The 17,078-nt window shown below is 36.0% G+C and overlaps 1 protein-coding gene across 1 annotated transcript in view; it reads left to right on the top strand.

Moving 5' to 3' along the window:
* The window catches only part of EIF5B (eukaryotic translation initiation factor 5B), a 70,564-nt gene that overhangs the window by 43,651 nt on the left and 9,835 nt on the right, over positions 1–17,078 (top strand). The window contains exons 10-14 of the mRNA XM_012641943.1: positions 2,361–2,647; positions 9,895–10,002; positions 10,196–10,306; positions 12,171–12,238; positions 12,808–12,949. Coding sequence (XP_012497397.1) covers positions 2,361–2,647; positions 9,895–10,002; positions 10,196–10,306; positions 12,171–12,238; positions 12,808–12,949 — 716 coding nt within the window. The remainder of the gene's footprint in view (positions 1–2,360; positions 2,648–9,894; positions 10,003–10,195; positions 10,307–12,170; positions 12,239–12,807; positions 12,950–17,078) is intronic.

Genomic DNA, 17,078 nt, shown 5'->3' with positions numbered 1-17,078 from the left:
TCTCCTGTATTTTCCAGTTTTAGAATTTCTAAATAAAAACTACTTTTTATAGTTTTTATTTACCTTATAAAATGTCTAACTTTGTCTTTTGCTTCCTAAATGTTAGAAACATAGTGATTTTAATATTTTGGTTTTATAACTTTGATGTATAGAAGCCCTCTTGCTGTCTTATATGCTGGTTTTCCTCATGTGGCTTGTCATTTTTATATATTGTGCTGGATATATTACTTGGTGAACTGTAGAAATATAATAATCTGAGGCCAAGGATAATGTTATCTTTTCCCCAAAGCCAACATATATGTACTTCCACTAGGAATCTGAGTGAACTAGCAATGTGGAATCATCTTATTCTATTTTTGGAATTGGGGGATCTCTGAAGGTAATCTGCTAGTAATGGGGATTTCCTCTTTATTTTTTATTTGCCTTTCTAGGGTACAGCTCTTTGGGATTTTACCCCACAGTAAGGGTGTAACCCATTGTCTGCCCACCCCACCCTCTGAATCCTTGGTAGGTCTGGACTCCCAGTGCCTTGTCCCCTAGCACTGAGGCGGCTTAGCCTTTCAGCTGCCTCCTCCAGAAAGTGGCACTAAACATCATACTCCACCTACCTGGGTTTCTGTTCTCCCTTGGATCCTGGTTTAGTAATGTTTATTTTTTTTTATTAACTTGGTTATGGATTACTGCTTAGGTTTTCACTGTTAAATGATAGACTTCATTGTAGCATATAGATAAACATTTTGCATTTGTGATGCGTGAAAACACAATATTACTGTCCTAATTACAGGTTATGTGTCTGAAATCCGAAAGTCTAAAATCTCAGATGCTCCAAAATCAGAAGTTTTTTGAGTGTGACTGCATGACACTCAAAGGAAATGCTCATTTTGGATTTTCAGATTTTGGATGCTCAACCACTAAGTATATAATGCAGATATTCCAAAATATGAAAAAAATCTGAAATTCAAAACACTTCTGGTCCCCAAAGTTACTAGGTTATTAAATATGAGATGTTCGATTTCGAATCAAAAGTTTAATTTATTATATCTCAAACAAGAAGCAGTGCAATTAATCAAAATATGTGCCTGAACTATGCACCAGTTTTGCCATTTTAACGGTAGCTTGTTTATGCCAGTAGCAAAGAAGCGTGGAGGGCGAGTGGCAGTGAAATCACAAAAGGTGTTTTCCACAGCTTGTTAAGAATTGAGTATTTTTCCTTGCAAGAAGTGGTCCAAAGCCTGGAAGGAAGTGGTAGTCAGTTGGTGCAAGGTCTGGTGAATATGGTGGACAACGGAGTTTCCAAGTCCACCTTCTGTAGTTTGAGCAGTGTTGCTTGTGGTACATGTGATCAAGCGTTGTCTTGCAAGAGGATTGGGCTGTCTCTGTTGACCAGTCTCGGCTGCTAATCGTAAGCATCATCATCATTTCATCCAACTGATTGCAGTAGACATCTGCTATAATTGATTGACCAGGTTTCACGAAGCTGTAGTGGGTAATACCAGCACGGGACCACCAAACAGACACCATTAGCTTTTTCTGATGGATATTCGATTTTGTACTGTACTTCGGCACTTTGTCTTTATCCAACCATTGTGCCAAATGCTTGTGATTGTCAAAAAGAATCCATTTTTCATCACACATAACAATACAGTGTAGAACTGGCTTGCCTTTATTTCGTGACAGCATAGAAAGGCAAGTTTCGAGATGATTTTTCTTCTGACGCTTATTTGATTCATGTGGAACCCATCTATCCAGCTTCTTTACCTTTCCGATTTGTTTCAAATGGTCCAATATTGTTGAAATAGTAACGTCAAACCTTGCTGCTAATTCACGCGTAGGTTGAGATGGATTCACTTCCACTACAGCTTTCAGCTCATCATCATCCACCTTGGTCTCAGGTTGCCCATGTGGCTCATTTTCAAGATTAAAATCACTAGAAGGTAACTTCTCAAACCATCAACGTACTGTGTGTTCATTAGCCACATCCTTCCCAAACACTTCGTTGATATTTCGAGATGTCTTTGCTACATTGGTTCCCTAACGGAGCTGATATTTGAAAATAACTTGAATTTTTGACTCATCCATGGTTTCACAAAAATTGCTCTAAAAAAATTTGAAAGATAATCACAAGCCAAATTGTGCATTTGAAAGAATGAAGATGTACCTTCACAATAATAATAAAACAAAAAGTGTCAAAGTGATATGTCAGAGATACCAACTGTCAAACTTAGTACTTAAGGAAATCAGACATTTTATTCTTAATAACCTAATATTTTTTTCCCCTTATTATAAGGACTTTATTATCTTGATACAAATCTATAGGGTTAACTTTCATTTATTTTAAAATCTGTTTGTTTTCTTAATAGAAGGAAACACAGTTCATATAGAAGTAAAAGAAAACCCTGAAGAGGAGGAGGAAGAGGAAGAAGAGGAAGAGGAAGAAGAAGAGAGTGAAGAGGAAGAGGAAGAAGAAGGAGAAAGTGAAGGCAGTGAAGATGATGAGGAAGATGAAAAGGTGTCAGATGAGAAGGATTCAGGGAAAACATTAGATAAAAAGCCAAGTAAAGAAATGAGCTCAGACTCCGAATATGACTCTGATGACGATCGAACTAAAGAAGAAAGGGCTTATGACAAAGCAAAACGGAGAATTGAGGTATTTATTTTTCCTTTTCTTTTTACTCTTTTTCTCTCCACTCCTTTGCTCATTAGAATTGTACTCAACAACTAAAGGATTTGAACAGCACTTAAAAATCATACTCTCGGCCGGGTGCGGTGGCTCACGCCTGTAATCCTAGCACTCTGGGAGGCCGAGGTGGGTGGATCACTCAAGGTCAGGAGTTCCAGACCAGCCTGAACAAGAGCGAGACCCCGTCTCTACTAAAGAATAGAAAGAAATGATCTGGACAACTAAAAATATATATATGTATATATAGAAAAAATTAGCTGGGCATGGTGGCGCATGCCTGTAGTCCCAGCTACTCGGGAGGTTGAGGCAGGAGGATCGCTTGAGCCCAGGAGTTTGAGGTTGCTGTGAGCTAGGCTGACGCCATGGCACTCTAGCCCGGGCAACAGAGCCAGACTCTGTCCCCCCCCCCAAAAAAAACCAAAAAAAAAAAAAAAAACATACTCTCAAGAATAGTATATTGTTCAGTTGTTGTAATGTCGAAACTTAATAGGTTTTTGACACTGATCTAAGGACCTCGCTCCCTTACCTAAGTCAGAATGGTGACTCTTGTCATCATTTTTTCTTATTTTCTCCAATTTTTAATGCTCTCTTTGAATGATGATGTATAAGTATGCAGAGATATCCTGTACATATGCCATCTACTTGTAAACATTAGTTATGTGTCTCTCATGTGTTTAAGGTTAGTCGATGTGATGCATCTGATCACTTCAGTTTAAATCTGGTGGGTTGATGAAGTTTCTATTTAGTAAAGTCTCATACCTGGTGGACTTTCTATATTTTTCCTAGTTAATGCAGTAGACTTCAAGGAAAGTTTACTTTAATTCTGTCAGCTTAGTGTAAATAATACATTAAAAACTAGTTTGCTTGAGGACATTTAACTATTTTAAAGTGAAAAACTATTTTAGGTTTCCTTTTCATCTTTTCATGTATAATTAATTTTTCAATTTTTTAAATACCTATGTATCGGCATTTATTTGCTTTTTCTTCTGTAAAATCTAGATAGGGATAAATTATCTGAATGTCTAAGGGCTTACTAGGATCTGTTCTAAATTAGGGTTTTTCTACTTCAGCACTATTGATATTTTGGGGCCACGCAATTCTTTGTTGTGGGGGCCTGTCCTCTTCATTGTCAGATATTGAACAGCATCCCTGACCTCTATCCACTAGATGCCAATAGGATTCTCCCCTCTTCCAGTAATGACTCTGTCTCTTCACACAGCACCTATTCAAACCAGCTCCCTTGCTTTACACCCATGTTTGAGAGAGTGATGGAATATTTGTACTGTGCTGCTGATTTAAAAACAAATAAAATGGGTGTAAAGTAGAAAGTGAAAGTTCCCCCATTATCCTACTCCCTAGATTTATTAATAGTTCTCTGTATGAGCTTCAAGTTTTTAAAAATGTTTAATTAAAAATAAGAGAAGTTTTTTAGATATGTATTCTTTTTTCATGCAACAATATGCTATGGACCTCTTAGCTATAAACAGTTTTTGAAGCAGGTTTGTTGAGGTATGATTTATATACCATAAGATTGATACTGTTTTAAGTATATAATTCAGTAATGTTTTGTAAATTTACAGTTATGCAACAGTCACCCCCGCCCAACCTTAGAATATTTCCATCACCCCAAAAAGATATCTTATGCCAATTTGCAGTCATTCCCCATTACCAGCACCAGGCAACTACTAATCTACTTTATCTCTGAAGGTATGTCTTTTGTGGAAATTTCAGATAAATGCAGTCATGCAATATGTGGTCTTTTGTGTTTGGCTTCTTTCATTTATCCTGTTTTTGAGGTTCATTTATGTTGTAGCATGTTCCTTTTTAATTGTCAAATAGTGTTTTGTGGTATGAACATACCGCATTTTATTATCCGTTTACCAGTTAAAGGACATTTGATTTGTTTCCACTTTTTGGTTATTGAGAATAGTGCTGTTATAAACATTCTTGTATGAGTTGGTCTGGACATACGTGTTCATTTCTTTTGTGTATATTCCTAGGAGTGAAGTTGCTGAATTGCATGTTAAATCTATGCTTAACTTTTTCAGAAACTGCCATTTTCCAAAGTGGCTTCCCAATTATAGATTCCTACCACTTGAGAGTCCCAGTTTCTCTGCATTCTAACTGACTCTTGTTATTGTCTGCCTTTTCAATTATAGCCATTTTAGTACCTCATTATGGTTTTAATTTGCATTTCCATGTCGTTCAGCATTTCTTTGTGTGCTTCTTGGCCATTTCTCTGTTTGTTGGTGAAACATCCATTCAGAATTTTTGCCCATTTTAATTACGTAATTTGTCTTTTTATTATTGAGTTTTAAGAGTTCATTTTCTTAATGTTTTGATGTGCTTAAGTTTGTAATTTTGATAACATCCAATTTGTCAGTTTTTTCTTTTATAGAGCATGGTTCTGGTGTTCTATTGAAGTAATCTTTGCCTAACCCAAGGCCATGAATATTTTGTCCTATGTTTTCTTTGAAAAGTTAAACATCTTTAGCTCAATGATCTGTTTTCAAATGGTTTTTATATGTGATGTGAGATAAGAGACTAAATTCATTTTTTATTATATGATTTCAGCTAACACTGTTGGCTGAAAAGACTGTCCTTTCTCCATTGAAATGCCCTGACATCTTTGATACATCAGTTGGTCAGAAATACGGAGGGTTATTTTTGGATTTTCAGTTCTCTTTCATTCATCTGCATATCTGTTCTTATGCCAGTACCACACTTTCTTTTTGATGCTGTTGTGAATGGGATCTTTTATTAATTTAAAAAATTTCTTCATTGCTAATATAAAGAAATGCAACTGATTTTTGTAGATCTTGTGTCTAAGAACTATACTTAATTTTTTTTTTATTCTAATAGTTTTTCATGGATTCCTTAGAATTTTCTATAATCAGGATCATGTCTGTTAAAGACAGTTTTACTTCTTCCTTTCCAATGTGATTGTCTCTTGTTTCTTTTTCTTGCCTGGTTTTCCTGGCTGGAACAATATAAGGATGCAAAGAAGTGGTAAGAGCGGACATGCTTGCTTTGTTCCCAATTTTGGGGGAAGAACATTCAGATTTTTACAATTAACTGTGATGTTAGCTGTAGGTTTTTCTTAAATGTTCTTTATTAGCTTGAAGAAATTCCCTTCTGTTCTTAGTTTTTTGAGAATTTCTGTCATGAATGGGTGATGGATGCTTTTCACACATCTATCGAGATGGTTTTTTTCCTTTGTTGTATTAATATGTCACATCAATTGATATTCAAATATTAAATCAATCTTGCATTCTTGGGTTAAATCCCACTTGGTCATGCTATATAATCTGCTCTGCATGTTACTAGATTTAATTTGGTAATATTTTGTTGACGATTTTGGGATCTGTGTTCATGAGGGATATTTATTAGTAGCTTTCTTTTCTTATGATGTTTATCTAGCTTTGGTGATAATAGGATTAGTTGGGAAGTATTTTCTCCAAGTGTTGTGAGGGATTGTATTATTTTAAATGTTTGGTAGAATTTACTAATAAGAGTTTTTTTTTAATGGGAAGATTTAAAAATTGCTAATTCAATTTCTTATTACAGATTTATTCAGATTTTTATTTTTGTTTTGTTTTGGAGACAGAGTCTCACTCTGTTGCCTGGGCTACAGTGAAGTGGCATTATAGCTCATTGCAACCTCAAACTCTTGGGCTCAATGAGTCCTCCTGCCTCAGCTGGTACTACAGGCACACACCACCATGCCTGGCTAAATTTTTCTGTGTTTTTATAGAAGCGGGAGTCTCAATGTGTTGCCCAGGCTGGTCTTGAATTCCTGGCCTCACTCGAAGTGATCCTCCTGGCTCAGCCTCCCAAAGTGCTGGGTTTATAAGGTGTAAGCCACCATGCCTGGCTTTTCAGATTTTTTATTTCATCTTTAGTCATTCTTGATAATTTCTGTCTTTCTGATAATTAGTGTGTTTCATCTAAGTTGTCCCAATTTGTGGGTATAAACTTGTTCATAATATCCCTTTACAATTCTTTAAGTTTATGTAAGATCATTAGTGGTACTTTCTCTTGCTATTCTGTTTTTGGTGATCTGTGGTCTTGATCTGATAATCTTGGTCTGTCTAGCTAAAGATTTTCCATGTTTTTAATTTTCTCAAAGGCCCAACTTTTGGTTTCATTGAGTTTTCTCTTTCTGTTTTTTCTTTAATTGATTTTTATTCTAAAGTGATTTTTATTCTGTTTTTTATTATATTCCTTTTATTGAGTTTGGGTTTAGTTTCTTCTTTTGCTAATCTCTCAAAATGACAGCTTAGATTATTGATTTGAGACTTTTTTCTTTGCAAAACCATGTAGGCATTTACATTTCCAATTTCCCTCTATGTACTGCTTTAGCTGCATCCCAGAAAATTTTATATGTTTTTATTTTTATTCTGCTCAAAATATTTTCTAATTTCCCATACAATTGCTTCTTTGACCTATGTGTTATTTAGAAGTGCTTGATTATATTTCAAGTATTATGCATTTCCAAATTTCCTTCTGTTAATTCTAAATCCTGACCATTATGACCAAAGAATACACTTTGTATAGTGTCAGTCATTGTAAAATAATTAAAACTTATTTTATCCCCTAGCATATGGTTTCTCCTAGAGAAAAATTTTTATGCATTTAGGAAGAATTGTTGAATTCTGCTGTAAGTGGGATCAGTGTTCAGTTTGGTCAAGTTGGTTGATGATGGAGTCCAAATTTTCAGTATACTTAAATACCGTGTAGTTTTTTTCTGTCCATTATGGAAGTTCCCAGATTTTTTTGTCGAATTGTGTATTTCTTCTTTCAGTGCTGTCAGTTTATTTTTCGTGTCATTTGGAGCCCAGTTAAGTATGTATATGTTTATCCTTGTTACAACTTTCTGAGAATGCAAATCTCTCTTGTCTCTAATAACATATTACAATGTCTACCTTGACTGTCTTGTTCCACATACCTCTCTGTTAAGTTTCTGGCTGATTTTTCAGGTTACCTCTTGCCCCGCTGTTATCAAGATCTTAGTTTAGTTGTGATTTTAGTCTTTGTTTGCCAATGAGATGCTGCTGCTTTTGACAGTGCCCCAGGACATGAAATTCCTTGTCCCTGTGTCCTATATCATTTCTACTTCATGGAAATGTTGGAGTGGGCAGAGTGTGATGAAACAGTCCCAGACTAAAGCTTCACATGCTTCCATTGTGCCTACTGAGGGCCAGATTTTCTTGAATTACATGTTTCTCAATTTGTTGTTATGTGCCTTTGGCCAATTTCTAGAATCTTTAAGTGGTTGCTTTTGACCATTTTTTCCAGGTTTATAATTTCTTTTTGGGGAGAGGATTTGCTGAGGTCCTCATTCTGCCTTTCAAGAAGTCCTGCCTCAACATGTTTATTAACAGCTATATTTTGTATTCAGTTTTATGGAAGGATCCAAATTTAACTTTGTATTATTGTAGTTGGGCTGCCATAACAAAATACCAAAGACCGGGTGGCTTAAATAGCAGAAATTTATTTTCTCACAGTTTTTGAGGTTAGAAGTTCAAGATCAAGGTGCCAGGGTGGGTTTCTGATGAGGGCTTTCTTACCTGGCATGCAGAGACACCTGCTTTCTTGCTGTGTCCTCACATGGCCTTTCCTCTGTGCATATGTGGAGAGAGAGTGATCTCTGGTGTCACTTCCTCTTCTTTATAAGGACACCAGTCCTAAAGGACTAGGCCCCTACCCTTATGATCTCATTTAATCTTAATTACCTTCTGAAAGGCCCTATCCCCAAATGCAGTCACATTGGGGATTAGGACTTCAGGGTATGAATTTTGGGAAAAGGTTCAGTCCATAACAAACTTCTTGGATCCCAAGCTTTGCTAATTATGATATTCTGAAATTCACTCCCGACTCTTGGGTCAGAATCTCCATTTTGGAGAGGGGTCTCTACCTAGATGATTCAGATAAGTATAAGCTCTGGAGTTTTGGAAGCTCATTAAGAAATCCCCCAACTAAAGAACATAAAGTGGGTATAAATTTTCACTATTATAAACAATGCTGAAGTGAACAAACACTGTTGTGCATGTATATATTTGTGCACTTGTCCTATCATTGCTTCAGTATAAATACCTAGAGATAAGAGTTTCTCAGTTAAAGTCTGTACCTCATTGCACTCCAGAAGATTTTAACACTTCACGAAATGTGGGAAAGAGAGATAATTTTCAAACCATATCAAATCCTAACTAAAGTCATGATGTTAGATTTTGAGTTGTACCTACTGTGAGGTTGTATACTAGTCTTTGCTAGCCAGTAAGTCCTACTTTGTGCTCATCACTTACATCTCACTTCTGACATTCGAAAAACTTTTTTAGTCCAGTTTCTACAGAAAAATTTAGTGTCTAGTGCTAGAAATGAAAGTAAAGAGCTCTTACAAAAAGGGTTTTTAGATCGAAAATAGTTTTGTAAATGACATTACTCCACAGTTTTGATGAAACAGTCTATCTCATTTCTCTATCTCCCGGTTTTACTGTACTTGAAAGGTTGTCATTTCAAAGAACTGTGCTGGTGTGTGATTTTGTTTGGTCCTCAGAAAGCTGAAGTATTTAGGTAAATGCTACAAAGAAACACATTGTGATCCAAGGAAAAACTATCTCACATGTATTGCCTCCATGGAAGTAGTAGTGCCTTGGAAATGAAGGAAATGTCTTATTTAAGCTGAGGGTTAAATAAATTCTCTCAGCATTGGGAGATTTCATAACATTTGTACATTGGACAGAAGTGTGAAATAAATTGCTTTTAAAAATTTTTATAATTCTTAGGTTTCAGTGAATTTTAAAAAATGTAACAGAGTAACTCTTTTTATATAAGCTCCCACATAAATTAAGGGTTGTACTGTATACTCAGTATGATGGGAAGATTGTTTCCTTTTCTGTTCATTATATTCCATTAAAGTAGCTGTGTACAAAAGTGTTGAAAAAGTTTAACTTCATGCTTTACCCCATTCCTATTCACATTCAGCAGTACTAGTCTGAAATATAACCTAAACAGCGTTTTCCTTATCCAAAGGTGCTATGATAGGAATTAGATTGTAAAGTTCACATTATACGATACAATTATATGTAGTCAAATCAACAAAGAACTTTGATACAGATTGTGGCATTCTCTTGCTAAGGCAAAATAATTTAAAAGAAAATAAAGATAGGATTTGAAATATTTAATTTTGTGATTTTTTTTTTTTCCATTTCTAGAAACGGCGACTTGAACATAGTAAAAATGTAAATACTGAAAAGCTAAGAGCCCCTGTTATCTGTGTACTTGGACATGTGGACACAGGGAAGACAAAAATTCTAGATAAAGTAAGAAAATATTGTATGCATTTGTATAGCTTTAAAAATAAGTGAATATTACTTTATATAAAATCTTTAAGGGCCCAAGGAACATAATAGGAAATTTTGTTTATAATAAAATATGTTGCTAATTTCTTAATTGCTTTTGCTTTCTATCTTTTCCACATCAAAATACCAATCTGAATTTGCTGTGTTTTCACAGCTTCGTCACACGCATGTTCAAGACGGTGAAGCCGGTGGTATCACACAGCAAATTGGGGCCACCAATGTTCCTCTTGAAGCTATTAATGAACAGACTAAGATGATTAAAAATGTAAGTACATTGTATTTCATATATTTTAACCTCTCTGTGGTATAACATCTCATGAGCTCGCCATTCATAATATGTATTAGTTTGCCTATTTTGCTTTAGATCTTACTTTTTAAGAACTAAAACATTCCATATTGTAGGGACCCTCACATTCCATTTCCTTCCCTCTCTCCCCTAGAGGCAACCACTATTCTGAAGTTAAAGTAATCTCTACCTTTTAATGTGTTATGGGTTGCAAAATGTTGATACTCCATTTCCATCATCCATTTTTCTTTATTTATTGAATTGCTTCTACAGACCCATCTAACACAGAAACTGCCCAGACCTAGAAGTGGGCCTTGTATACAATTCCCCAGTTCTATTATCATAGAGCAAGTGAAAGTGGTAAATTTAGAACTGAGAAGCAATAAATTGAAAAACAAACATATAATATTACATGCTAGTGTCTCCCTTAATTAGTCTTAGTTCTGCATGTAAAAAGAAACCTTGAGCTTATCTCTCCAGTTTTTGTTTTGTTGTAGATTGGGTTTTATAAAACTCATTTTCTAGTAGTTTCCCAAGGAGGAAATTATGGGAATTATGTTAAGTTTTGTATATTTAAGAGTTATTTTATGGCCTTTATACTGCAATGTCAGTTGGCTACATATAAACTCCTTGGTTGACATTTTCTTAAGTATTTTACATGTCCAATTTTTTCTCACATAAAGAATTGCGTTAAGTTTGATCATGAGCTGATTTTCATCTTCTTATAAGGAATATGGTCATTTTGCATCTTGGTGTTGTTCTGGATCAGTTTTCTAGTTATATGGTATTATTACAGTATATAGTTTTGAATCTTTATTTTAGGACAGTTTTCTTAAATTACAGCTTTTAAATTTTATAATTTAAAATTTATTTTTATTGTCTTTTAAATAGTATTTCTATGTCTTGGTCATTGCAGGGTTCAGAACAGCTTATTCTGCCAGTTGCCAGAACTTGAACTCTTGTGGTTATTTTAGAACATAAAAGCAAGATGATTATTAGGCCTGTATTAAAGTTCTCACAATAACCTTTATATGACAATTGAAATTATTTACTGTTTGCATTCAATACACTGAAATGTAAATAATTATGGTACTCAGTGAATGTTGATTTAAGACCACCAGAATACAGATTTGAAACTTTTTATATTTGAATCATTGTGACATAGACCAGGAGATAAAATTTGGAGAAATCATTTGAAGATTAGCAAAGATTATGGTAAGCATAGAAAGGGAGTTGTGTATGTGACATTTGTTGGTCATTGCTATTTTTACATTAAAAAGGTAATGTCCAGATGGGTTCTGTTGTAATGTTTCCATTCATTTATGTGGTTGTGTCCAGAAAATTGAGTGTTTATGACATTATTTGAATGTAGAGGGTATGTATTTATCTTGTAACACTTTTGATCAATGTGGTAAATTTTCTAGATAACATACTTCTGGGATGTTTTTGAGAGTTTAGAATTGCTTTAAAATTGGACCAGATACATTTTCCAAATACTGAGAACCACCTCTTGCATGTCAACTTTTCATAATCTCAGATAATTGCTCTTTGTGTCACCACTTACTTAATAATCTCAAACTTAAATAATATCACAGTTTTAAGACATTAAGAAAGATATTTTCTCATTTCTTTTTTTCCCAAAACTCCTTTTGATATTAATGAAAATATTAACCGTTGTTCTTTGCTGATTGACTAACTCAGTGTTTTTAAAACTGTTCATATGGAAAAGGGAGTGGTGATTTTTTTTTTTAAAGTTTTTATGGCAGAAGAATTGTTTTGTAAAGAAGCTTTTATTGTTCGACATGATGTCCTTAAGCTTTGCACTTTTTCCCACTGTTTCTAGTTTGATAGAGAGAATGTACGGATTCCAGGAATGCTGATTATTGATACTCCTGGGCATGAGTCTTTCAGGTAAGACCAGTTTGATTCTTTTGTCATCAAGCAATCTGCTTGAAACCATAAAGTCTATAAGTTTACTGGAGTCATTAACCTTTTGGTAGTGATTTGGTCCCTATAACTACCAAACCTTTTCTGTGCCTCATTGATTTAGTAGTAGTGTTTTTTTTGGATACTTATTTTTTGTAGAGGGAAGTCTTTTCTGCCTTGAAAGAGCACCACCTTAATGTGGAATGCAGAGCACATTCTAATACATACTTGGCCTATCTCCTGTGAAGCCCCTTACAGGTAGAATATCACACTGTTGTCTCTTGGCCATATTCTTTAACACAAAAAACTTGGAGAGTAAAATGAGCAGAAATATTAGTTACTTCTAAAACTAACTCATCCCATCTGATGTTGATTCAGTGTGACTATTAGAGGGGCATTTGGCAAGTTAAGGGCTAATGGTACTTGAACAGTTTAATGCATGTGCTTCATTTTATTCGTTTTATTTTGGTTTTACAAAGAAATTAAAATTTTAAGTTTAAGAGAAGAATTAATTTTAAGGTTTTCTGTTTATAAATATTTCCCCCTTTCAACAGTAATCTGAGAAACAGAGGAAGCTCTCTTTGTGATATTGCCATTTTAGTTGTTGATATTATGCATGGTTTGGAGCCCCAGACAATTGAATCTATCAACCTTCTCAAATCTAAAAAATGCCCCTTCATTGTTGCACTCAATAAGGTAAGCATTCCTTTTAAAGAATTTAATTGAGAAAACATGTTCCTTAAGTTTTATGTGACTAAAAAATGTATAACCTCATCATATTATGCTTTGCTTTATTGTACTTTGTAGATATTCCTCCCCCCACCAACCAGCATGTGCTCACTTCATGTCTCTCTGTCACATTTTGGAATTCTTGCAATATTTTAACTCTTTCATTATTACTATATCTGTTACTGTGATCAGTGATCGTTGTTAGTATTATAGTTAGTTTGGGACACTGCGAACTACACCCATATAAGGCAGCAAATTTAATCAATAAATGTGTGTGTTCTGACTGCTCTACTGACCAGTTGTTTCCTCGTCTCTCTCCCTCCTCTGGCCTCCCTGTTCTCTCTCTGAGTCACAACTGTATTGAAATTAGGTCAATGAATAACTGTACAATGGCGTCTAAGTGTTTAAGTGAAAGGAAGAGTCACAGATCTCTCACTTTAAATCAAAAGCTAATAATGATTAAGCTTAGTGGGGAAGGCATGTCAGAAACTGAGTTGGGCTGAAAACAAGCCTGCTTCTGCCAAACAGCCAAGTTGTGAATACAAAGGAAAAGTTCTTGAAGTAAATTAGAAATGACACCCCAGTGAACATGCAAATGATAAGAAAGTAAAACAGCCTTATTGCTTGCTATGAAGAAAGTTTTAGCAGTCTGGATAGAAGATTAAACCTGCCACAACATTTCCTTAAGCCAAAGCCTAATCCAGAGCAAAGCCCTGACTCTCTTTAGTTCTTTGAAGGCTGAGAGAGGTGAGGAAGCTGCAGAAAAAGAGTTTGGAGCTAGCAGACGTTGGTTCCTGAGGTTTAAGGAAAGAAGCTGTCTCCATAACATAAACGTATAAGGTGTAGCAGCAAGTGCTGATGGAGAAGCTGCAGCAAGTTATCCAGAAGATCTAGCCAAGATCATTAATGAAGGTGGCTACACTGAACAACAGATTTTGAATGTAGAAATAGCCTTCTATTGAAAGAAGATGCATCTAAGACTTTCGTAGCTAGAGAGGAGAAGTCAGTACCTGGATTCAAAGGTTCAAAGGACAGGCTGACTCTCTTGCTAGGGGCTAATGCAGCTCGTGACTTTAAGTTGAAGCCAGTGCTTATGTACCATTCTAAAAATCCCTAGGGCCCTTAAGAATTATGCTAAATCTACGCTGCCTGTGCTCTATAAATGGGACAACAAATCCTGGATGACAGCACATCTGTTTGCAGCATGGTTTACTAAATATGTTAAGCCCGTTGGTAAGACCTGCTCAGAAAAAAAGAGTCCTTTTCAAATATTACTGCTCATTGACACTGCGCCTGGTCACCCAAGAGCTCTGATGGAGATGCACAGGAGATTAATGTTGTTTTTCACACCTGCTAACACAACATCCAATCTGCAGCCCATGGTTCAAGGAGTTTTTTGACTTTCAACGAAGTTGTCTTCTTTAAGAAATGTATTTTACTTTGAGGCTTAGGTGGGAGGATTGCTTGAGGCGAGGAGTGAGAGACCAGCCTGGTCAACATAGTGAGACCCTGTCTTTGAAAAAAAATAAAAATAAATTAGCCTGGCATGGTGGTGTGTGACTGTAGTCCCAGCTACTCGGAAGGCTAAGGTGGGAGAATCCCTTGACCCTAGGAGTTTAAGGGTATAAAGAGGTATGTCTGCACCACTATCCTCCAGCCTGTGCAATAAAGTGAGACCCTGTATCTAAAATAAAAATTTAAAAAAACGAAAAAAAAATGCATTTTGTAAGGCTATAGCTGCCATAGATATTGATTCCTCTGATGGATCTGGGAAAAATAAATTGAAAACCTTCTTGAAAGGTTCACCATTCTAACTGCCATTAAAAATATTTATGATTCATAGGAGGTCCAAATATCAACATTAACAGGAATTTGGGCCGAGCGCGGTGGCTCACGCCTGTAATCCTAGCACTTTGGGAGGCCGAGGCGGGCGGATTGTTTGAGCTCAGGAGTTCGAGACCAGCCTGAGCAAGAGCGAGACCCCATCTCTACCAAAAATAGAAAGAAATTAATTGGACAACTAAAAATATATAGAAAAAATTAGCCGGGCATGGTGGTGCATGCCTGTAGTCCCAGCTACTCGGGAGGCTGAGGCAGAAGGATTGCTTGAGCCCAGGAGTCTGAGGTTGCTGTGAGCTAGGCTAACGCCACTCACTCTAGCCAGGGCAACAAAGTGAGACTCTGTCTCAAAAAAAAAAAAAAAAAAAAAAAACATTAGCAGGAATTTGGAAGAAGTTGATTCCAGCCACCATGGATGACTTCGACAGGTTTAAGACTTCAGTGGAGAAAGTCAATGCAGACGTGGTAGAAACAGCAAGAGAACTAGGATGAGAAGTGTGGAGCCTAAAGGTGGGACTGAATTGCTGCAATCTTAAGATAAAACTTTGATAGATGAGTTGCTTCTTATGAATGAGCAAAGAAAGTGGTTTCTTGAGGTGGAATCTACTTCTGGTGAAGACACTGAACATTGTTGAAATGACGAGAAAGGACTTAGAGTAGTACATAAACTTATTTGATAAAGCAGTGGCAGGTTTTGAGAGGATTGACTCCAATTTTGAAAGAAGTTCTCTTGGGACTGTGCATGGTGGCTCACACCTGTAATTTAGGAGGCCGAGGCAGGAGTATTGTTTGAGGCGAGGAGTTCATGACCAGCTTGGGCAACATGGAGACCAAGGAACTCACCATGGTGCCCAAGCTGGTCTCAAACCCCTGGGCTCAAGTGATCCTCATACCTCAGTCCCTTGAGTTGCTAGGATTACAGATGTGAGCCACAGTACTGAGCCAGCAATAAAGTCTTTTTTAATTAAGATATACATTTTATTTTTTAGACATAATGGTATTTCACAGTTACTAGTCTACAGTATAGTGTGAACATATGTGCACTGAGAAACCAAAAAGTTTGTATGACTTTATTGCGATACTCAGTTTATGTGGTGGTCTGGAACTGAACCTGCAATATCTCCGAGGTGCCTGTTTAAGAAAATGCACTCCATTCTGAGCGTACATGTTAATGTATTTTGACAGCTTTATACACACACATAACCACTACCATTCAGGGGTGGGAAACCTGCAGCCTCTGGCCCTCCAGATCCCCAGTTGCGGCCCCTTGACTGAAACCAAACTTTACAGAACAAATCCTTTGGGCCACACTCCTCAAGGATCCAGAAGGCCACAGGTTCCCCACCCCCGTATGGAATCGTACAATATGTAATCTTTTGAGTTTGGCGTTTTTTTTTAAATTCACATTATTATAGCTTTATTCATGTTCCATGTATGATAGGTTTTCATTTTTATTGCTGAGTAATATTTCATTATCTGGATAATACCACACTTTATTTACCTATTGAGAGTTCCGATTTCTGCACATTTTTGCCAATACTTTTGACCTACCTTTAGCATTCTAATAAGTGTTTAGTACTAAATTATTGTGGTGTAATTTGCATTTCTACCATGACTAGTGGATTTGAGCATCTTTCCATGCACTTGTGCTTATGGAGATGACAGTATCTCTATTTCTTTGAAGAGTTTGTTCAGAATCCTTTGCTATTTATTAGATTGCTAGTTGTCTTACTGTTTTAAGAGTTCTTTATATGTCGATACAATTCTTCTACCAGTTATATGTATTGCAGATATATTCTTGTAGTCTAGGACTTGGTTTTTCATTTTCTTAATCATGTATTTTTAAGAGAACAAATTTCCAACTTCAGTGAAATTCAGTTTTTTTATGACTCGTGTTTCTTGTGGTCTATATAAGTAATCTTTTCCTACCCCAAGTTTGTTAAAAACTTTTCCAGTGTTTCTAGATGTTTAATAAGGTTAGCTTTTACGTTAAGATCGATCGTCTGTTTTTAGGTTTTTGGAGTTTTTTGTTTGTCTTTCTTGTTTTTCTTTTGCTATAAGGTCCCACTCTGTCGCCCGGCGGGGGAGTGGAGAGTGTGTGTGCTGTGGCGCAATCATAGCTCAGTGCACCTTCAAACTCCTGGGCTCAAGTATTTCTCTTGCCTCAGCCTCCCAAGTAGCTGGGACTACAGGTGTATGCCACCATCCAAATATACAGGTGTAAATGTTTAATTTTAAAATTTTTTTCGTATATAAT

This window comes from Propithecus coquereli, unplaced genomic scaffold, assembly GCF_000956105.1.
Source record: "Propithecus coquereli isolate 6110/MARCELLA unplaced genomic scaffold, Pcoq_1.0 Scaffold171, whole genome shotgun sequence".
In the NCBI taxonomy this organism is placed as follows: Eukaryota; Metazoa; Chordata; class Mammalia; order Primates; family Indriidae; genus Propithecus; species Propithecus coquereli.
The sequence above is the reverse complement of the archived record's forward strand: the minus strand, read 5'-3'. Positions and strand labels throughout refer to the sequence as shown.